Here is a 24,031-nt window from a genome sequence, read left to right on the forward strand (position 1 = left end):
ATGGTTCATCTGCTACATTGATGTCATCTTACATATTTATTTATTCATTGATATCATGAACATTTAAAAATTGACAGTAAAATGAAAAAAAGTTTGATATTCAGCAAAATAGAATTTGTTACAATACATGTTAAAGAAATTAAGTACATGTGCATGCATTGCTATGCATACAATTATGTACATGTAATTATATTTGTTAATAGATACATTTTTAGATGAATTTTCATGTTGTTATTGATATTGACATGTACATGTATTACTTCCTTTTCTAGAATGATTTTAACATCTTGATTTTAAAAAGATGACATGATAAATAAATCTTAAATATTTGTCAACAAAGTTGTCTGGTGGGTTAAAATTTGTAAAGAGGAGCATTAATACATATGTCGGTTTAATGTGAGAAGCCTTCAGGATGAACTTTTATCAGTGAGATTTTTATAAATTGGGGGGGGGGGGCTTCAACAAAATAATATGTATGTTGAAGGCATCGTCCTTGGAGTTTGGTAATATACACTGCAAAGACTTTTACCTAGCTGATCACATATAAAGGTCAATTACATACAAATCATGAATGGTAGAAATATTCATATATATGCATTATCAATGAAGGTTTGACTCCTGTAGGATTATAGTTAAAGGAAATGGCACTCTGAAAGATTGAAAGTCTACACCTGACTACACTAGTAGGCATCACAATTGCTCTCTGAAACAAATTACACAAAATTGTATTCTTGGAATGAAATGCATATCTTTTTTTTTTAAAGAAATATTTATTTAGAGGCTCATTTCCCTGTTGTGTAAGTTACAATGTAACAAATAGTTATTTGGACTACCAATATTTGCTTATGACCACAAAGTAAAGATCACATATCTATAAGTAGAAATAGTTTTTCTATAGCTGTCGATCACCATGTATTCTTGTAGACACGGTGACTCTCTTCTTTTGAAATCTAAAACATTGCATGTTTGATTGCATATATATACACATTAATTCCACCATGTTTGGAAAATTAAAAAAATGTATTTCCTTGAAAGATACTAGACCTACCCTATATAATAAGATAAATGGCAAAATTTTCTTTTTTTTTAAATAACCTGCATGACTAAAATAAAAAGCTTCCCAATTATTTCTAAAGGCAAGGTTAGATCCACCCAGTCTGATTAAAATCAAATTTCTCACTTTGCTCGATATACGAACAGCGAATGTCCGTATATCGAGCGAAGTGAGAGGTTTGCTTTTAAATCGGACTGAGATCCGCCACAAGGTAAATTAGATCGGGTTCAAAATTTAGAGAATTGTCACACAATTGCAGATGATCTCAAAGAAAACGATAATCTGAATAAATACAATTAATTTGTGTATTACTAACCAGCTTATATGCATCTAGAGGGTTTGTAAGGTCTTTACACAAGAAATTATCGATAAAATTGACAAGTCGCCATTTGCTTTGTTTATTCTTAAAGTTACGATCAGCTTACGTGTACTAGTATAGCACACGTAGAGTTACGCTTATTTCTGACGTAAATCTACGTCTACGACTGTTAGTGAATACCGTCCCACACGTAAACGTACGCTACGTCTAGATTTACGCTACGTTTACGTCTTTAGTAAATATGGGCCCTGATCTCACATTTGGTGTGTCCAGGGGCCCGCTTTTGCCCAACTCTTACTTTTGTATTCATTATAGGAGTTATGAGATTGACCATTGTTAGTTATCTTCACTAATTCACTTTTTGTTTCATTCTTTATTGAATTGATTTGAAATTTTCCTTGTAGGTATATATTAAGACCCAAACCAGTTAGGCATGGTCAAAATTACTTACCATCATGCGCAGGCATCTTTTAGGTCACCTTACTTTACTCAGGTGACCTATTGCAGTTGGTTGTAGTACATCGCCGTGCGTTATGCGTCGTGAGTTAGCAATTGAATATTTTTAACTTCTTGTTAACTACCACTACATTCTTTTCAAATTTGATATGAAACATCTTTTGGAAAACGGGGACATAAAACGTAGATTTCACCCCCCCCCCCCCTTCAAGCCCTAGGTGAGGGACAAATACTGCCCAAATTGACCAATATTCAAAAACCGCACACGTGTAAAAAAAAAAATACACTAAATGTATAATAACATAGAGCAAGAAGACATCTTCCAAAATTTTAAATTTCTTGATGCTCGGTGTAGGGGTTCTGACCTCCCAGGGTGAGGCTAAAATTGGTATAAGGTGTTTATGTGTAAAATACTTAAATAACATATTCTTTAGTGTTATTGATACTAAATTGAAACTAAGTAAAATTTTTAGAAAGAACATGTAGTCATTAAATGAGATTGATCACTGTTCGTTATTTTCACCTTGCATGATATTCCTCAAAATAATTTCATATGGTGTATACTTCCACGAAATTGTTATGATGTCTTCGTAAAAAGCTTTACTTATGTATAATACATATGTAAATACAGCATAGTTTACGATAACGTTGTGCCATTTTGACGTCACTTTATGCGACGTCATGAACAAGAAAGCTATACCATGAACTCAATATGAAGATAATCCAATTTATGTCGCCATATGCTTCAAGTTTTATTAAACAAGTGTGCACTATAAGTTTTATTTGAAAAGTTCAATTGATTTTTTCCGAAGGTTTTAATCAATTGTAGATGATTCGATGCGGCATATGCAGTGATGTGAAGGACGATTACTGTAATTGTATCTAAGAATTGTAGAGCAACCCATATATATTCATTCAATTTTAACATTGCATTTACATTTGCATCCAATTTGCATTGTTTTTATCTAAATTAAAAAAATATCATATATGTATGTAGCGCGTGGTTACCTTAAGTTATTATTGTGTGTATATGAACACTTTGTGTTGTTTTTTTTTCGAGCGCACTAAATGTTTTAAGCGAAGGAACACGCACTAACCAACGCTACATTGGATTGTACATGTAGTAAAAAAAACCATGAAATTCATTCAGAATATATGTGAAAAGAAATATTATAAAACGAACTTGAAAAGTTTGTTTTTTTCAACACACGACAGTGTGACCGACTGTGAACCTTATAGGGTGTGATAAGAATTACAAACAATGTGATAAGTTCTACACAAGAGTTGACACTGACACCGTGAAAAACCTAACAAAAATAATCTTGTCGGTATTATATTCAATGTTTTAGCATATACACTTGCATCTATTTACACTATTTATTTGAAGAAGAAAAATATTCAGGCTCCTGACATTTATCTTTATATAACAAATATTTCAATGCATTAGTATTTATGCAAAGGGAAAAAAGTGTGAATCATATATCATATTCATTGTCTCAAACCACGTCCGAAGTCCGCATGGGAGAGGATCGTATATTTTGCCCCCCCCCCCCCCCCCCCCCTCATACCTCTTGATACATGCCGATTATGTCGGATATATGAGAACAACCTTGGTTTCCTTGTCTAATAAATCATTCAACAATTCTTTTTTCGGCCAGTTTCTAATTATGAATGAAGCAGAGACTGTCTATTAACAATGCCAAAGTCAATCACTATGACAGTGCATCAGCAGATATAATGCCGTTAGTCAAAGATATTTATATTTTCCAGCAATTGTCAAAATAATGAAAGGTGTAAGATCTAATCAGTTTTTGACACTACGTTTTTTCATTATACTAGTGAAAAGGACTACCATAATTTATAATTTACTAGTCCTGTTGATTTGTGACTAGTCCGGCTGCTGAAAGTAGACGGCCGAGTCGCGATGCGACGAGGGGAAGAGTGCAGGAGGGGCTTGTCCCCTCTTAAAGAGAGTAGGGATCCGAGAAAAAGAAATCAAAATCTAAATGTAAATTGCTCATTTGAGACAAATAAATGAAATTGTTATGATCAAATCTAACCTCTTTTACTTGATTCTCTCATCAAACCATCATATGTATGCTTGAATATCAGGAAGAATACGTCGATGTGTAGCATAGTACCGCATTTTGTCGAATAGGATATGCACTTTTTTCAAGAATATTTGATGTGAGAAAGGGGTGTGCATTGTTTACCAAATATTTTTTTTCAGGTTAAACTCGGCGGTTAAGTAATGTTTCACTCGGAGACATAGCATATGCTTGTTCACGTTGTTCACCTAATCGATCTCAAGAAAATTACTACAGAACGTAAAATTGTAGTAAATGTGATACTTAACAATATGTAAATAATTAAATTATTATAAAACAACCAATTAAGTTTCATTCGCTCTTAAAATCATATTAAATAGTCATCATCTTCCAAAAGTTACACGATATTATCAGACCGTGACCATGACCGGCACATGTTTTTCGAATCCATCGTTGTGTACAAGGACTTCGTCACTTGATTTTGTCAGACACCTATTCAGGGTACTTTCTGCATGCAAGGTGAAGATAACGAACAGTGATAATCTCATAACTCCTACAAGCAAAACAAAATAGATAGTTGCATGCTGCATGATATCCATGGATCTGGGAATATGCTATTTTCTTTTGCAGTAAATGACAATTTCGACTGACGTACTTCATCTATCTAAATGCAGCGAAATTTCAGAGAGTTATGTTTGAATTCTTCATTTCACTACCGTCTCCAGATACTGGTAGTGTACGATTACAACACATTGAATAATTGTTCAATATTTTTACTTTATTTCTATATCGTCAGCTATTTGATTGATTTGAATTTTAAACAAAGAAAATATCAAGTGTACAAACTTTAATGGCACAAAATGTCATGCTTTACTAAAATTAATATAGTGTTACCGCGATGTATCCAAAGTACTATGCTTTGTTGAAGACTTACATTATTTCCACAAAGAGTTCTAGTCAAATTGAAATTGAAAAAAAAAATCAACAATACTGCTTGGTTAGAATATATACAGGAATCACAGGTAATTATGTAAATTGGGAAAAGGATATCAAACAATCGTTCCAGTTTTATACACATGATAATATTGTGCTCTGGTTTAGTCCTCATTACCTTGCACACACATTACATGCACCTTTAATTCCAAAGGGGAGGGGGTGTCCGGAATTCCACTCTAGATCCGCATATGATTTAGAAATAGTCATTAAGCGGTGTTTTGTGCACATGCCACTAAATGCTAAGTGACCGACAGTGAGTGGGATGGTTAGAGTGTAAATGTAGGAAAAGAAAGTCCTCCTTATGTGTGAAAATCGAGTTCTAATACTTCAACACCAGTTCCACAATTTAATGATGAAAATAGTAACCAATGACTAGCTATCATGTATTTTAAATTAAGACTATATCACAGAACACGTGCGTTAGTTGTCGACAAATGTAAGGTGATTCTATAAACAAATAATCATTACAGCGACTTAGCAACAGGGAAATTTGGCCCACCCATTCTTTTGTTTTGAGAATGTAGTTTTTCCATAAATTTTACATGCGAATTTTGATTTACCGCCCTCCACTTCATGGTAGTACTGAATGCTTGCACAAATTTAAGCATGAAACGATTAGAGTTGTAGATCTGTTGACATTGAATACAAATGCAGTCAGAGACGTTCGTTTCTACTAAAAATGTTTTCTTAAAAAATGTTTTTATCTATTTTCTACATGTAATGATCGGGGTTCACCGGGTTTTGTCCTCTTGGACCACACAATACAAGCGTATACTTTATGCAAGGTGAAGATAACGAACAGTGATCAATCTCATAACTTCTACAAGCAATACAAAATAGATAGTTGGGTAAACACGGACTCCTGGACACACCAGAGGTGGGATCAGGTGCCTAGGAGGAGTAAACATCCCCTGTTGACCGGTCACACCCGCCGTGTGCTCCATTATCTGTTAGCTTACAAATGAGTAATAATTTAGATATCTAGATACTACATCGTTCATCTATCAACTACCAACATTCACTCTTATAGCAGGGTAGATGCGAATATTCCATTACCATATATATCATAGAGTAACCTCTCCTAAATGAGTTCGACAACTTTGAAATATAAACGACAGATCGATGAAATTGGAATTGTTTTGATAGGAAACATGCATGTCATAAAACTACAGGTACTGCAGCATGTAAATAATGAACAATATATTGTAATGAATTGATTTTCAAGTGTACATATTTAAAACCTGTATGTCTTACTTGCTATTAATTCATTTTTTAAGGGGAAAATATAACCAAATTTTGCATTCGAACTCTCGCACTATTATACTCTGATACATTGTATAAAGGTACCGATTAAGCTATCGCGCTTTCATTTTCGATTTTATTAAACTTTTTATTTTATAAACAAAGATTGCATTTGGTTGCAGACCTGCATTTTTTTAAATGGCAGGTCAAGGCCACAATAAAATTCTTACTTAATATAATACATAGTATGTATCATGAGTGGGCTTTTTATTCAGATGGACAATCATTAGATGTGTCTGACATATTGCTTAATATAATACTAGAATAGCATTTGAAATTACATATGCAACATACCCAATAAGTTATAATTAGCCTACATGTACGTTATAATATTATGACTGGCAAGGCATATTCAGACATGTATTTAGATACGCATTGTAGCTGCACAATATATGCACACCAATTTAGAGGGATAATTCATATCATAAACTATCTATGATAAAAAAGAATATGTGATTGAACTTTACTATGTATAACATTAATTGCGTTGATATCAATGCGTATCTATATCAAACATAAAACAAGTAAAATTGGAATCGGAAATATTTGTGTTGAAGATTCCAATTCTCTGATTAAACACTATCTTATTCAATGCAAACTACGTAGAGTATAAAATTTAATATGCTGTACATATGCATATTATTTATTCATTAAACCTGTATATATGAATACCATCAACGTTGAAATTTGTATTACAGATGAACACGGGAAATGGTTAAACGCTAAAGTCAATAGTCTGCTCATTTACCAACCAAGTCGAAATTTTGCTCATTGCTGACTTTCAACATGATTGATTTGTACACAAACATCTTTGCGATTGTTGCATGTGCTCGATCTTAAAAATGGTTTCAAAGGCATGAAAAACGGCTAATTTCGGCGATTTCGGTAAATCATGTCAATTGGAGATAAGGAAATGACGTCACATAACATATCACGTCACTAATTTCCACATGTATCACCAGGGCCAATGCCCTAGTGCATAATGATAATGATTAAACCAAGTAAAACCACATTTTAAATTCATCCTAATTTTGTGGCGAAATTTGGGCCTTAATGTACCTTGTTCTTTGATGATCCCAGGGATAGGGATTTTAATATCAGGGTGGGGCCAAAATGGTCAGTTATTAAATGTGTGAACTATAGACATTTTAACTTCTTGATAACTATCGTTCCAATTCTTTTAAAATTTATTATGAAGCATCATAGTACAAGATGGACATATTATTGTAAATTTTATTATTCCTGCACTGCTGGGGCCTTAGGGGCGGAGTAAAAATTCCCTAAATTGACAAATTTTCTAAAATATTCTTCTCTAGAACCATACTTGTTTATGAAAAACTAAATACATAGTGATGTAGAACAGGAAATCGTCTACCAAAATTAAAAATTAGAATTTAGCTTAGGAAATCTAATCTAGACCTCAAAGTCCTAGGAGTAGCGATACTTTTCACTAGTACTCAGGTGACCGATAACACTTTGGGCCTCTTGTCTGAATTATGATTACATAATACTTAAAAGTAGATAACGTTCTTGTTTTTCAATGAATTGGTTTGAACATCATTCTGAAAATGAAAAAGTGAAGGTACTGATTATGAAATAGTGACAATAACGAAAATCAATAAATCCCATAACTCCTGTAAAGAATGGAATTAAGAGTAGAACAAACACGGACTGTTAGACATACAATGGCGGTATCATGTGCCTAGGAGAAATAAGCATTTCCTGCATAACATTTATAGAAGGTTTGTGAGATGTAGGGTAGTGAGGGATGCGCATGCCTGTTTGATTGATTTTGATTGTATAAAGCTTGACTTGTATAATAATCTTACAAGTGTAGGAAATAAAATGAGATTCATATCGTTTGCAATAAAAGATGCGTGTCGAGCGAATGATTGAATTTGACTTAATTATATACAACGATCCACTAATGGGGAAATGTTTGGAGAACATATGTAACGGTTCCCATTACAATTTGCAGATAAATATATGGTAAGGATGTCAGTGCTTCAATACGTGCACTGGCCTGGTTTCGTCTGCACAAGATAGGTTATTGAGTCTACGATTAAGATGATAAGGTAAGTACACACTCTAAAAGCAGTCTAGAATTGTGCAGTACTTTTTCTCATTACGATGCAGTGTCTCTTTGTCTCTCTGCTATTGTTTGTCCCACTGTTTGGTACTTGTGAAGGACAGTGTTCGCTGACATTGCCATCTCCATTTCCACCGGGACCAAAAGGTCAGTAATGACGAAATAATTGATATAAAAATTGGGTGTATCAGAGTTAACTTTTCCTTCGCAAGAAATAATCTTCACATGGATAAAATGGTGTCTTTAATCGCGAGGCATAACTTTGACAAATAATTATTCATTGCTTAAAGCTTCTAATGTAAGCGTTTCTCTACAAGAGCTATATATTCACAAATGACTGGTCTCATGAAAATATACGGGTAAATACTATCCTCGAAAATGAAAAAGTGAAGACAGCAACCAGTGATCAATCTCACAATTTCAATACGAATCCAAATTTAAGAGTACAAGCCCCCATTCCCGACACACCAAAGGTGGGATCAAGTGTCTAGAAGGAGCAAGCGTTCCCTATCAACCAGTCTTATCCATCAGGATCCCTATAGTTTGATCTAATATAATTCAAGATGATGTGATTCTGTTTGACCCTTCTCAAATAATTTCATTACGCAATTTCTCTCAGGGGATTCATTACTTGGCTGTGCTTGGCACATTGCTTTTGACAACGCATAACTCTCTTTACCTGATCAAGATATGACCCTCACGGCGGGTTTGACCGGTCGACAAGGGATGCTTACTCTTTCTAGACACCTGACACCGCCTCCGGTATATACAGGGGCCGGTGTTTTATCCAATTTTCAATTCTGTCATTACTTAAAGGAGTTATGAGATTATCCAAGTAGCTACGTACTTTGTTATTAGCGTGAAAATACGAATGTATATTTAATTGCTGAGATGAACTTTAGAATCCATTTTAAAATTAAGGATTATCTCCCTCATGTAAAATTTATACGGTACCAATTTTGATGCACCAGATGCGCATTTCGACAAATAATGTCTCTTCAGTGATGCTCAATCGAAATGGTTGAAACCCGAAATAACAATGAGGTTTAAGAGCTATTTTAGGGAAAAACAGTGTGCCAAAAAAGTGGAGTCAAATTCATTTAAGGATAAGAGCTATGCGTAAGGGAGATAATCCGTAATGTTGATTAAGCTCTTATCCTTACACGAATTTGGCACCAGTTTTGGGGTTGTTTTTTTTTTCTTTTTGATACTCTGTTTTCCACTAAAATAGCTCTTACAAGTTTGTTATTATTTCGGATTTCAAATATTTCGGTTAAGCATCACTGAAGAGAAATTGTTTGTCGAAATGCGCATCTGGTGCATTAACATCGGTACCGTAGATAGGTTTTACATAACTGTTCGTTATCTTCGCCTGGCACGATTTTATTGATTTGGACATATGTATTATAAATTATACAAACGTTTTGAACACAAGTTCTTTCAACTTACGGAGTCCTCGCCTTTCCAAAAATATGTAATATGTCGTAATTCGAAATTATTGCCTAAAAACTTATTTTTTAACGAATACCAGCAGGCAGGTATTGTTCATAAAACTTTAATCTAAAACAAAATAAAATTACCATGTTTCGACAACCATTGCAATCTGTATAGAAGAAATTGATATCAGAATCAATTTCTTGTGGTGGATCTTAGGCCGATAAACGTCATTACGGGTAAATTGATTTTAAATATTTTATTTTCTCATATTAACGCCTCACATACGGAAGGCCTGGGTTCGAATCCCGGCTGCAACAGAACTAAGTCGTTAAAAGAGGTAGTGACAGTTTTATCGCAAAACGCTCGGCATCAGGTGTGGATGTTGCAGGTCCTCGACTCAACGGCCGTAAGCGACGAACAAAGGCCTAAATTTGAAGCCCTTCACTGGTCTTGTTGACGTCTCCATATAAGTGAAAAATTTCCGAGAGAAACGTTAAACAAGATATTGATATGAGATGAAGGAGCAAAGTGGGCAATTTAATAAGTCGTACAAAAAATACACCTCTGGTGTGTCCAGGGGTCCGTGTTTGCCCAAATATATATTTTGTATTGTTTGTAGGAGTTATGAGATTGATCACTGTTCGTTACCCTTTTATTATGAGGACAAACACGGCCTCCCAGGACACAGAAGATGATGGTCAGGTATCTAGGGGGAAGTAAGCATTCCTGTCGACCGTTCACTCCCACCGTGAGCCCTATACCCTGATCACAAAAACCGAGTGACCCGTAGTCAAAATCAGTGTACTAACTACAACCTCAATTGGTATGAAACATATCACTCAGATTTTACCCAATGACAGGCTGCATTGGTGAATTAGATCGTCATAACGACCATAAAATTTGCAAAATGCTGACTTTACATGATACTGTTGAAACCACTGTAGCGTCAATTCAGTTGGCAGAAGACTCCCTTGTTTACAAATGTGACCATATACAGAACAAGCTCCTGTGTATTGAATCAGTTGCGAGACATAAACAACATATACAGTACACGACATGAATTTTATGCGTGTTCCACGCAACGCGGTGGAACACACTTGCCCCAAACACGGCGGACATGTAGCCTTGAAATATCACAAAATATTCAGTTGACAACGATTGAAATAAAAATGCAGACGTTTTCTCGTTTATTCAGTGACTCACAAACTTGCGCGTCTTCTGAATGAAAGTTGTAAAACAAGCGTACTCGGTTTTGGTCAATTATAACATAATACGGTGGTAAAATTCATCTCATATCCGCTAGCAATGGGTTTTGGGTCAACTGTGCCTTCGTGGACGAATAATCTTGGCTAACGAAAATGTCTAATTAGTCCGCTTGCATAAACATTTATTATGAAGGTTAAATCGAAGATTGATTGATTGATTGATGTTTTTCGTCACACTCAACAATTTTTCAGTTATATGGTGGCACCCAGTTTTTATTGGTGGAAGAGAGAACCCAGATACAATGTACCTGGGAAGAGACCAAATTACATTAAGCTAATCAAAAGGTGACAGCAATGCAATGTTTAGATTAAATGTAATACAGAATTAAAGAGACAAACAAACAACATGAAAAACCACCACGTTAAATCGAAGAATTATCCAGTAAATTCAATGGTGTTTAGTATTTATTTTATTCTATTATATTATTAGGGAGATAGCAGTTAAACACTTAACATCGTTTTAAAAGGGGGGGGGACTCATTCATTAGTCCTAATTCGGATGAGCCGAAAAAATCAACATGTAAAGAAAAGAATACGGGGAAATAAAAAATATATCAGAATGAAGGAAAGGGGATGGATAATTAAACTTCACGTATCTGCATACATTCATGAATATTATAATCAATGCTCTCTCTCTCTCTCTCTCTCTCTCTCTCTCTCTCTCTCTCTCTCTCTCTCTTGGAATTGACTCAAATGCTGAAAAACAATATAAGTATCGGTGGCATGGGGGGTATTGACATTTTTTTCTTTCTTAAAATTTCACCCTTATCATAATCATTTGGCCTACGACACACTTTCCCATCTCCTGCAAGGCGCCCGTGGCCAGAACAAAGCTCCTAGAAGCTGTGTGTATTCGCAAATAACACAAACCGTGGAACACGGAGGACACGGTGTATCTCTGTGGATTTTCCACCGTGGTCTTTAAGCGGTGAGGTGTATAAATCTCGTGTCATGTACTGTACAGGTGATCATAGATTGCTGCATAAATAATTGAAATTAAATATGGATGAGCTGAAGTCATCCCATTTGTCATAAAGTTGAGTTATAGGTTTGGCATCTGTGATCAATGAAATGTCTAAGTATGAAGGACATGTGGAGTACTCCGCGGTGTCTTTTATTTCAAGTTCACTTAGATATATCGAAGCAACTTATGGACGAAAATTATTATTTTTAATGAATAAAACGTCGTCGCGATATATCTAAATGTTGAGTTGAGGGCATATGTTTTCCTCATGTAGAATATATTGATTGAATGCTTAGATAACGAAAAATGATCATTCTCTTAACTCCTATAAATAATATTTAATACAGAATTTTGCAAATAGTACTCCTAGATAGGCTAGAGGTGGGAACGGGTACCTAGAAGGAGTAAGTACCCCCTGTCAACCAGTCACACCCGACATTAGCTCTATCTCCTGTCACGTAAGAATATACAAACAGGAAAGGTAATAAAGGATCACAACTTGTGCCCATGGAAATTCCAACAGGTTGCAGGATGACGTGATCACCAAAGATTATATTGTAAGATATTTGCAATGAAGAACCTCAGCATTTGTTTAGTATCAACTTCGGAGTACGTGTGCGTAGAATCAGAGCGGTTTTTAACAAAGTAATGTTTTGAATGACTGATCACAAGTTAAGACTATTTCCTTTCTTCCAGTTTTATTAAATAAGCCACTATCTATGGTGCCCTAAACTCTAGTCTTTAATTCTTTGTGAGAAATTGTCCTGTAAAATGTATTAAAAACTCATACAGGGTGATATTGATTTGAGGAACTAATTTTGATATCTCTACTAAAAATGTACTCCTCATTTGATTTACACATGCCATGCCACAATTCGTTTGCGATTTCACAGCAGTTAACATTTTCTTGTGGAGCAACTATCTGTACATTTTAGAACATGTACAGTCCCTGAAACGTTCTTCTTTCCTACTTGAACGGTAAGCGAACGGTGAACGAACGCAGAGCGAACGGTGAACGCAATTTGGTGAACGCTGAGAGAACGCAGAGCGCAAAGTGAACGGTGAACGAACGCTGAGCGCACGCTGAACGCAAAATGATCTATTTACTCGGAATGTTTCCGATTTTCCCTGGTATTTTACTTATTTCATAATTAAGTGATAAAATATATGTACATGTATATTTCATCAATTAATTAAAAAAATTAATAAACCGGAATCGTGATATAGCATATTTTACAGTTCTGGATATATTCAATGTAATATATTTTTGTACAAGTACCGAGTATACATGTGTATATTTCATGAAAATATCGCAAATTGTACATTAATACACGCAACAGTCATACACAAACAAAAGCAAATTTCGTATGTGCATTGTGTATACCATTACATGTACAAATACATTTAATGCATGGGTATAATATATAATCAAAGTACTGAAAAGTGCTAAGCTGACTTCATGAATTCTGTATGTAATGTTAATGAGCAGGAACAACATTAAAAAAAGGTTTATGCATTATTCTTTATTTTCGCAGTAGTACATTTTCTGTAAGAAAGTAACAACTATCGATTGGAAGCAATGTCCTGAAACTTTTCAACACGTTGAACTATAAATTTTATATTGATGTTGCTAAAACAATGGTCACTATGTTAATTTTGATCCCACACTAATCTAAAACCCCTTCCTTGGATCATGAAATTTACAATTTTGGTAAAGGACACCTGTTCTTATTAAATATCTATAATCAGAATTTAGTATCAATAGCATTACTGTCGCTGCGGTGGTCCAGAGGTAAAGTTTTCGCTCTGTATGCGGGCGGTCGGGGTTCGAATCCCGGCCGCGATAGACCTAGTTCCTTAAACAGGTAGTGACAGTTCCATCACCAAACTCTCGGCATCAGGTGTGATTGTCACGGTCCTCTGAGATGGCCTTTAAAACGGATGTCCCGTGTCACAGTAGGTGTGGCACGCTAAAGAACCCTCATTGCTCAATGGCCGTAAGCGCTGAGCATAGGCCTAAATTTGAAGCCCTTCACCGGTCTTGGTGACGTCTCCATATGCATTAAAAATTATTGAGAAGAACGTTAAACAAGATACAATCAATCAATAGCATTTAAAGCTATGCTATTCAAATATTTGACAAATAAACATTTTATCCCCTGTTTAGCTCCCACCCATCTTCCCAAGGCAAGAGTTTCTGATCCGCTCTGCTCCGGTCCCTGGATCATTAAATGCTCTACATGACTATACATTCTTTTTCTCTCACAGATGTGATGTTATAGAGAAGAACATTTTTGGTAGAAAATGTGAAAACAGTTGTAATGGTAGTTTTCGGTATAACGTGTTCAATTGTTATTACGCAACTAACTTATTGTTGTGTTCCAGTTAAATAGTGTATGAAATATATTTAGAATACAACTGAAATGAAACAAGACAATAGTGTGATACATATATGTAAGTCACTTATAATAGAAAGGAACAAACTGGACAAAAAAGAAAATTACACAAAACCACATACACTAACAAATGCCACATGTCAAAACACACCAATAATGCAGGATTATGAAACGCTTTACATCCATTTCATTACCTTACCAAAAATCATTTGAATACACACATAAACAAGCATCTGTATGACTTGTACTACATAATTCAGTGCATAATTATCTGTAAATAGCAATCAAACCATGAAAGTGGAATTATTTTTTGTAATCCATAATGAAGTTATTTTCAATTTAAAATCAGGTTGGAGAGAATCTGAATCCAAATAAGTCCGATAAATACATGTATAACTGAAAACAAAATTTAGGAAGTTATATAGAAAAGATGTTTATCATACATGTGTAATATTACTTTGAAACTGAATACTGCGTCATCAACAAGAGTGGAGCTCATTTTTAACATGAAAGTTAGTGCATTGGGATATACTACTTCAAATATGATGATGAATTTGACTAACATATAAGCATGTATTTACATTTAGCAATTGTAGTGATTGTTTGTTATACGTAAATCTAAAAAAAAAAAACCAAGAGTTTGTATACAGGTACATTAAACGCTGTACTCATCAACTTGTGTGTATTACACTTCTTGTGTAAAAGCTCATATTCATATTGCAAAGGAGACCCATCCGTTTGTCTGAATGATACATAATACACATTGCTATTGTTTTAATTTTATAAAACAGTTCTTTATATGAAAATGCTAATAATCTTAGCAAAAAACCATAAGATCCAAAGCTTGTGTAGGAGTTCCAATATGGAAAAAAAAAACGTAACAGAAATGACTCGCAATAAATATGCAAAATTTACAACATGTAAATGTAGCTAAATGAGAATCCTAAACTAGGCACTGAAAAGTTACAAAAGTAATTTTCAAACGGTAATGTTCAAACCGCTGTTAGAAATAATAAAGAGGCATCTCACCAAAATACTAAATTCCTCTTTTTTATATGAAAAGATCGTTCAGCGAAAACAAAATGTGGGGACAGGGAACAACGACAGTACATCCATGCCCCTCCCCCTTCTTCATCATTTGTACGTTCGGAAATACATGTAGCATATGCATGTCATTGTCAATTGTTTGTTTGAAGTACAAAGAAATTGAGAAACACGATTACTTTTCGTTGTGTGTAGCGTGATGTGGACCGCAAACCATTTCACATTCATGCTTGACACAATGGCAATGTTTATCTAACACTTGTTCTAAACATATGTATTTCAGTATACAGCCCTCGTAAAATTCCACGCAGTGTTTTGAATACTTGAAACCGGGGTATTGTCTTCCATAATATAATATAATGTTGTACCTTTTATCTTTTCCTTGCCCCAAGACTATCATTTTTAGTCTCATTTTTGAAACTAAATCACGAAATCAAATTTGATTCTGTTGACGATGATTCTGAAGAATATCTTGGTCGTTTAGAAATAATAAAGTAAGCTTAAGTTACACCGTTGCATTCTCTAAATTTCTGCATGGCCGACTTACATATATGATCGGGGAAGGTGTAAGCAGTTACGCAATATCATCCTTCTCAGACACCGATCTCTGTCTTTCGCTGTCAAAGCATAATTGTTCACAAATTCTTTCTCGTTCACAATGGACGCGGATCAGTTAATTTTTTACTGTGTTGCACACATTTTTGCTGCGTCGGACAAAAAATTTACTGAGTCGGAACAGCAGCCAAAACATTAGTGGAAAACCCTCCTGATTCGTGTATAGCTTAATGACGTGGCTTCTAATTATAGATTGCACCATGCAAATTGATTTCCCTAGCCTCTAGGCGTCATGCAAAGGTAACAATGCAAAGGCACCCTAGCTAAAACGGTTTCATATACATAATCTTATTCAATTTTAGATTTTGAATCACTTTAATTATTACAGACGCAGATTCAAATGGGAATTTTAACTGAAGAATGACCTGCATCTGTGTCTCATTTTCCCCAAGAATGAGGACAAAAATATCACCCCTTCTATACATATTGTATTCACTGTTCAACAAACTGTATTTCCGCGAAAAAAAAAGCAACTGCAGATATGAATGTTATCCCCGTGCTCGATCGGTTGCAAAGTTACGACTACTTTAACCACGACTTGACTACAACGATGCATAAATTCGCCTATAGGTGGCGATAAACCGGAAAAATGATGACGAAAGGAAAATCCAACTGGCGGCAATAAGCGCGTAGCGCTTAAAAAATGCATGTGAAAAGGAAAACACTATAGTTTACATGTGTAGTGGCATCCAGAATTAACAGGTTTTCATGTATGGCTTTAAACTTTACGAGCTCGATCGTTTGGGATACCTGTAATTAACAAACACTCATGGAAGGAGTCAAGATAGATTCAGTAAACAAATAATACGGACGGTATATCCTGTGTCAACACCTCAACACTCGTAACAGTATCAAATATTCCTACTTACATATTTTGTGTAATTCATTTGTCGCAGCTATATCGACCTGAGGAAATAATCAGTACAACACTTTCTGTTTTTTTATTATTGATGTGACCGTAGATTGCAGTTAGATCGTACAATGTTTGTATATATTTGATGTAGATAAAATTGTTATTATACTGAACTAAAGGTTAATGCAGAAATGTACCAGATAAAGAATTACATCTTTGCATTAAGGACAAATGTTACAAAAGTTTCAAAATTGGCAAGAGTAGTAAATATAAGTTTATTGACAATGTCTTTCATAAATATAGGCGTAAAAATATATATATCAGTTTGACATTCTGACACGTACATACGGTACAATGTACATTATGTAGCATCGTTTGTTTGTTTATATTTTTCAAAGTAAGGGGGTGACTTGTTCAAAACTCTTGTCAAGCAATGCAAAATAATTATAATAATTTGTGGCCAAACTTGTAAATGCTAAATCGTGAACACAGGGGAAGATATTTTCATTACCTAAAACTGCCTTATTTTTTGTACTTGGGTTAAATTAATAATGAGAAGCTATTATTTCGTCTCTCATTTAGAATCGTTTTTAACAAAAGCTCAAATGAACCTTTCGGCATTCACAATGGATAATTCTGATATTTAGTACTTCAAAATTAAATTTCTGATATAGTAGGAAAGTGCCCTTCCACTCTTACGCACACGTTCAATTTTCATTTTCGCCTTGCTATCAAGATTGGTGAATGCATGGTGAGCGAACGGTGAAAGAACGGTGAGCGAACGGAAACATGGTAAAGTAGAACGTTTCAGGGACTGTGCTGGATTTTATAACATATGGAAGGTGAAGATAACGAACAATGATCAATCTCATAACTGCTACAAGCAATTCAAAATAGATAGTTGGTCAAGCACGGACCCCTGGACACACCAGAGGTGGGACAGGTGTCTAGGAGGAGTAAGCCTCCCCTGTCGACCAGTAACACCCACTGTGAGCTATATTTTGTGAATATTAGGAATCGAATATTCCTTCAATAGACATAGACAATAGACATTGCTTGTAGGAGTTATGAGATTGATCACTGTTCGTTATCGTCACCTTACATACTCATATCTATTCATCTCATTGACTGAAATATTCAATGTGTTTAAAACTGAAAAATTATGTTTGAAGAATTTCATTTTTCGCACTGGAAGTATAATTAGGGTTACCAAACGTGGAATTAACGTCAAATTGCTAATTTTGTAGTCATATTGTAAATCTTATACGGATTTGAATTATATCTGACTTACCAGATACAGAGTATAGATGACACGCACTTCAGTGTTGATGAAAGGTGAAGATAACGAACATTGATCAATCTCAACACGCCTATAAACAATACAAAATAGATAGTTGGGCAAACACAGACCCCTGGATATACAAAAGTTTGGACCAGGTGCCTAGGAGGAGTAAGCATCCCCTGTTGACCGGTCACACCCGCCGTGAACACTATATCCTGATCAGGTAAGCGGAGTTATAAGTAGTCAAAATTAGTGTACGAAGAATATATCCAATATATAATTTTAATATTTTCCTCATCGTTTTTTATTCATTTTGACAAGGGTTTTCATATCTTAAACAATAAAGAACATATACAGAACACATGTGCATTTCGGCTTGAGCATCACTGAAGAGACATTATTTGTCGAATTGTGCATCGGGTGCATCAATATTGGTACCGTATAAGTTTTATATTATGACCCCTGGTTCGAGACCTCTGCTGGTGAACTGTTAGTCCCTGTGGTCTCTACTACACCCCAGTAGCTAAGTACTTCGTTACTAGGTTAAAAATTGGATGTATATTTGATTGCTGGGATAACATTTAGACATTCATTTCAAAAATAAGGATGGTATCTTCATCATGCATAGCTCTGATTCTTGGACGAATTTGGCTCCAGTTTTTTTTTTTTTGCACTCTAGTTGTCCCTTGAGCTCTTACAAGTTTTTTGTCATTTCGAATTTCCAACATTTCGGCTTGAACATCACTAAACAGACATCATTTGTCGAAATGTACACCTGGTGCATCAAAATTGGCACCATATAAGTTTTACACCTTCTTTACGTGTGGGATAATCTTTGACATAATTTATATTAGAGATGACATTATGTCGTCATACAGTGAAATGCAGCGATTATCTGAATATTGTTTGAAATAAGATGTTCGATGAAATCGGGTGAGGAGATTGAAATATCGGAAAGAATATAGATTTACCTGATCAAGATATAGCACTTGCCGTAGGTGTGCCCAGTCGACCTGGGGTGTTTACTACCCATAGACACTTGCTTCCACTTCTGGTCGCTTCAGGGGGCCACGTGTGCATATCTCTCTAATTTGTATAGGAGTTATGATACTGATTACTGTTTGTTGTATATTGTTAAATACCCAGGCATAATTTTACAAAATGATTGAAGTTTCTTAATTAGTAAAATAGTGACGATCTCAAAATGGGTCTAGCTGACCGGTCAGAGTTCTAATTTAGTCAGCTTTAATAAATGATACTGAAGACCAATATTCTTTTTTATTTGTCTTTCAGGTCCTACTCACTGTACTCAAGACGGTGTTGAAGTAGCACTGGGGACCAGCTACACAAACAAAACTACCTGCATCAGCTGCAAATGTCATAAAAATGGAGCTCTTTCGTGCTGCAAGTAAGATTCTGATTTATTGTATATTAAACTAAGGCAGGCTACTGACAAACAATTTAATAGTGCAGAGGTTCAACAGTCTTGTTTAAAATCAGCATTTCGTAAATTCTATGGTCGTTATGATAATCTAGTTTTGATACGACATATAATTGCGTCAAATGCTGTCTGACCTGTTTCACACAGATTGCTAGGCCGTTCTTCACACGCTGATTTTGACTACGGAATACTCCGTTTATATGATCAAGACAAAGGGCTCGCGATTAGTGTGACCAGTCGACACGGGATTTTTACTCCTCCTAAGTATGTGATCCCACCTTTCGTGTGTCCAGGGGTCTGTATTTGCACAATACTTTATTTCGTATTCCTTATAAGAGTTATGAAATTGACCACTATTTGTTTTATTTGCCTTTAACAGACATAATCATCAGGCTCCTTAGAGTCCCTTGTAAGACATTCAATAGGCCCCGGGATCGTAACACAGCAATAAAGCTTCCATTGTCAGCAGGGTTGAGTCCTGTGGGAACATAATACCATTGTATTTTTATGGTGTTGAGTGGTTCAGAAGCGGCCAACACGATCCGAAACGTAGACAAAAGACAAAAACCCCTCTGGTATGATTGCTGATGTATCTTAGAACTACATGTACAGGTTCTCATTGGTTTGTTGATGGATTACAGCTGCGAGAAGGACATAATACAATTTCAGTCTTGGAATCATATGTTTATGAGAGGAGCAACTTGGATCTTTCAAATTTCAAATTCTGCATAGTATTCATTTCCCTCACCAATTATACACATGAAGGCAACCCCAGCTATTGTCTTCTGATATGCATCACAAAACACGCACAATGCATTTAAATTCGTCTTTGCAGAGAACACAAATCATATTGGTTAAGAATCGACACATCTTGAAAACCAGATAAAGAATTCATCCATAACTGACATTTCTGTCCTTCTTTGTCAATAAATGGTGTATCCCATCCAGAGTTTCCATCAGTCAGCTGACGCAGCAATGATTTCCCTTGGATTGTCAGAGGTACCGCAAATCCTATGGTATATTATATGTTGTTGATAGTGGGAAATACTTCACATTGCGTCAAAGGTTTTTCGTCACCTGGATTCTGGAAGATGAATGGGTCAGTGTTCATGTTCTAGCAAAGTCCCAAGTTCCTCTGAACAGGAAAGTCGTCATCAGATAGTTCCAATATTTTTAGTTTCTTGGAAAGATCATCTGTAGAAAAGTCCGAACAACTTCTTTGCTGTTGAAGGCGGCCTTGCGCAAACGCAAGTAATCAGAGGTCGCTAATACATGCCAAGTTCGTTTCATCAAGTCGACAACCTGAAGGTACGGATATCAAATCATCGTTCAGATAGAAGTGATTTAAAACAAAGTCAGTGACATATGGTCCAAATATGTCCTAAGCGTACAATGCTGGTTGGTGTAGATCATACGCACATGTAGCTACTGAAGGACACGACCTATTTCCAAATGTATGGGCCTTCATTCTATTTTCATTGAGCCTTTCGTTAGAATCATTGTCATGGGTAGTTCCTGTGATCTGGTCGTACTTTAAAACATTGAAACATAAACTAGATAGTAGCTATTATAGCTATTGGCTCCTTCCAAAATATTGTAAGCATCCAAGTAAACTGTTGTTGTGATCTAGGCCAAACATCAAAACATCGTCGAAAAAGTCCGTAAAATATAGATGAATCGAACATTCTCCTGATCTCTTCCGGTTTACGATGATGATATACCCCCAAAACTGGTAAGGACTGCACTATTTTTCTTTCTAGGAAATGTTTGCACTTGACAATATTTCCTCTTAGGTTAGTGTCAAATCGTTTGGCTCTGTCCAAGACCATCTGTTGATTGTTCGGTAAACGTGGGCGTTGATTCCTGAACGGTAGTGGGACCACCCACTGCATTCCATGTTCTTTTTAGACTTTGCTATCAACTGATTGTGTATTGTTTAACGTCCCTCTCGTGAATATTTCACTCATACGGAGACGTAACCATTGTCATCGAGCAGGGAGGGATCCTTATCGTACCACACCTACTTTGACACGGGACCTCATGTTTTCACAGTATCATCCGAAAAGCGCCCCATTTAATCGCCTCATACGACAAGCAAGGGGTACTGAGGAACCATTCTAACCAGGATCCACACGGGATAGTTTGCCTACATACACTAATATAACCTATTGGTTCCTCCCGTATATTGTTATTGGACTACACTGCCCCTTCATCGAGTAACATAACATGCTTGTATGTTTTTTCCCCTGTAGGCTGTTATTGAGCTAGACTACTAGTATCTATATAGATAGATATAAAATGCATGTTTGTTTTCCAGGTAGATTTTCATTGAGATACACTGTTCCTATACATATGCTTTGTTTTCCTGTAGTTTGTTAGGAACCTACTTTTTACCAGATGACTGTGTCGTTGTGACTGAGGACTGCAAGCAGAGAGCTATTTACAAGTCAGATGGATCCCCATGTCAACCGACAGCAATAATGGGCAGAAAGTAACGTCATTGAAACAAGATGTAATATAGTATGACGAAACCGATAAATCTATAACTATCACTATTTGTTTATCTTAATATTTGTTATAAGAGTCATGTAGAAACTCTACAAGATTCGTATGGATCCGGGTCAGAATACGTCCCCGGTAACCCGTGTTTGTCGTAAGAAGCGACTAAATAGGACGGTCCTACTGAAGAGACCGCAAACAACCGAGACCTTATGCCACAGTAGGTATGGTGCAATAAAGATCCCTCCCTGCTGAATGGTAAAAAACGCCGTACACCGGCCTACATGTTGCAGTCCTTCTTTGGTAATGCTGGCGTTTCCATATATGCGGAATCCTCTCACGTCTCCATGTGAGTAAAAAAAAAAACACTCGAGCGGGATGTTGAATAATTTTACAATTAACAAACACGATTTCCCAAATATTGCGCAGTATCATCTAACCCACTCATTAACCCCTTCTCTGCCGTACCGGTCAATTTGACCGGTGGCGCGTAAAAACAAGGCAACGCAAAAGGAGTGGCTCTAAATCTTTGAAACTACGGTCATAAGATGCATGACCTTTCTATCATATTTTTGGGAAATTTTCTCTATATTTTGACTATGTAAAAATCAAATAAAGTAAGTAAAGCCCTTAGATTAAAAAAAAAAATTAAAGTGAAGGATGGTTTCGTCTAAATATGACGCAACGCTTTTTCGCAAGGTCATTTTCCCCCTCGATATGATTTTTTTATTTTCCTTATGAATTCAATATTTTTTATATTTTTGAAAAGAATATATTCCCTGCTTTCAGAAGATATAAAACTTATTTTTAATGCCTGGCAAAGTTATGAGAAAATAGCAATTTTTAGCACATGTACGTTTTCTTATGATTTTATTTCTCAATGTTTAAACATATCGGCATTTTACCTATATTTATATATGGAAATAGGGAAAAGTAAATACAGCCTGTAAAAGTAGAGGAAATTTCCTTTTTGATGGGCCTTATTCGTGTTATAATTCTTGGTAGTTTTTATATTACGATAAAATGAAATTGGGACATGCTGCGCTGTTTTCTCTAAAATTAGCGACAAAACGTCGTCGCTAAAACACTCAAAGTCAATAAAAGCGTGCTATCGATGTCGCCGGCACTTTATTAGAAATCAAACTATATCAAATCATATATTTTGTGTGCTATACATTCATGGACCCATAGCCTCCCTAGCCATGGTATACTTTCTATTTCCCCTTTACTTATAAACTTGGTAGTAAGCGTAGATACCCTAATCGCCGACTCAATTTTTAAAATTGAACAAGCAAATATAAAAATCTGAGAGGGTGTTATTTAATTTTCTTTGCGTTAATATCATTTGTATTTCCCAAATTTTCATTCAATAAAAGTTTAACACCTTTTGCGTATGATTTTAAGCAGTGGTGTATATATTATTCCATGTCGCCAGATTATATTCTGTGATCATAGGGTCAATTAAACACCCAATGTATGGACAAAGATTTCGTATTATCTTTATGGGTTTTTTTTATCTATTTTGGCGCTAAAATATTCAAAAACTTTGGGAAAATATTCATCAAGCGATATTTGGATGTGGCATTGAGAAGAAGTTATCATTATTCTCAAAATTTTCCATTTCGATTTTAGAAATGTAACATACGATACAATAACATTTTTATGAAAACGTATTTGCAGAGCAAATGTTATCCCTTTTATGAAAATCTCGTAGTGTACAGAAAATGAAAATATAAACATTTCTTTTGCAGAAGTCATTGGTTGGTCTGAAATTTGACAAACGTGTCAAGATGTAACATTCGTGATGTACCATTCGTTACCGAGAAATTAATTAAAGGGAAAGCTATAACAGTTTCCCGCGTATTTTTGCTCTTTGTCTGCATGATGTGATATACGACATGAACGTCTACTATGAACATTTGAGTTTGAAAGTCAATACGTGTTAAACTTTGAGAATTAGGATCAATTTTC

At 35.4% G+C, this 24,031-nt stretch overlaps 1 protein-coding gene across 1 annotated transcript; it reads left to right on the forward strand.

The window, feature by feature from the left end:
• Nucleotides 1-8,217: 8,217 nt before the first annotated feature.
• LOC125661109 (uncharacterized) lies at nucleotides 8,218-22,113 on the forward strand. The gene is made up of 3 exons (XM_048893004.2): nucleotides 8,218-8,411; nucleotides 19,414-19,528; nucleotides 21,933-22,113. Exons 1-3 carry the CDS (start codon nucleotides 8,306-8,308, stop codon nucleotides 22,054-22,056), a joined length of 345 nt encoding a protein of 114 aa, XP_048748961.2. The 5' UTR covers nucleotides 8,218-8,305; the 3' UTR covers nucleotides 22,057-22,113.
• The last annotated feature ends 1,918 nt before the right edge of the window (nucleotides 22,114-24,031 follow it).

The sequence above is a fragment of the Ostrea edulis genome, chromosome 8 (assembly GCF_947568905.1).
Source record: "Ostrea edulis chromosome 8, xbOstEdul1.1, whole genome shotgun sequence".
In the NCBI taxonomy this organism is placed as follows: Eukaryota; Metazoa; Mollusca; class Bivalvia; order Ostreida; family Ostreidae; genus Ostrea; species Ostrea edulis.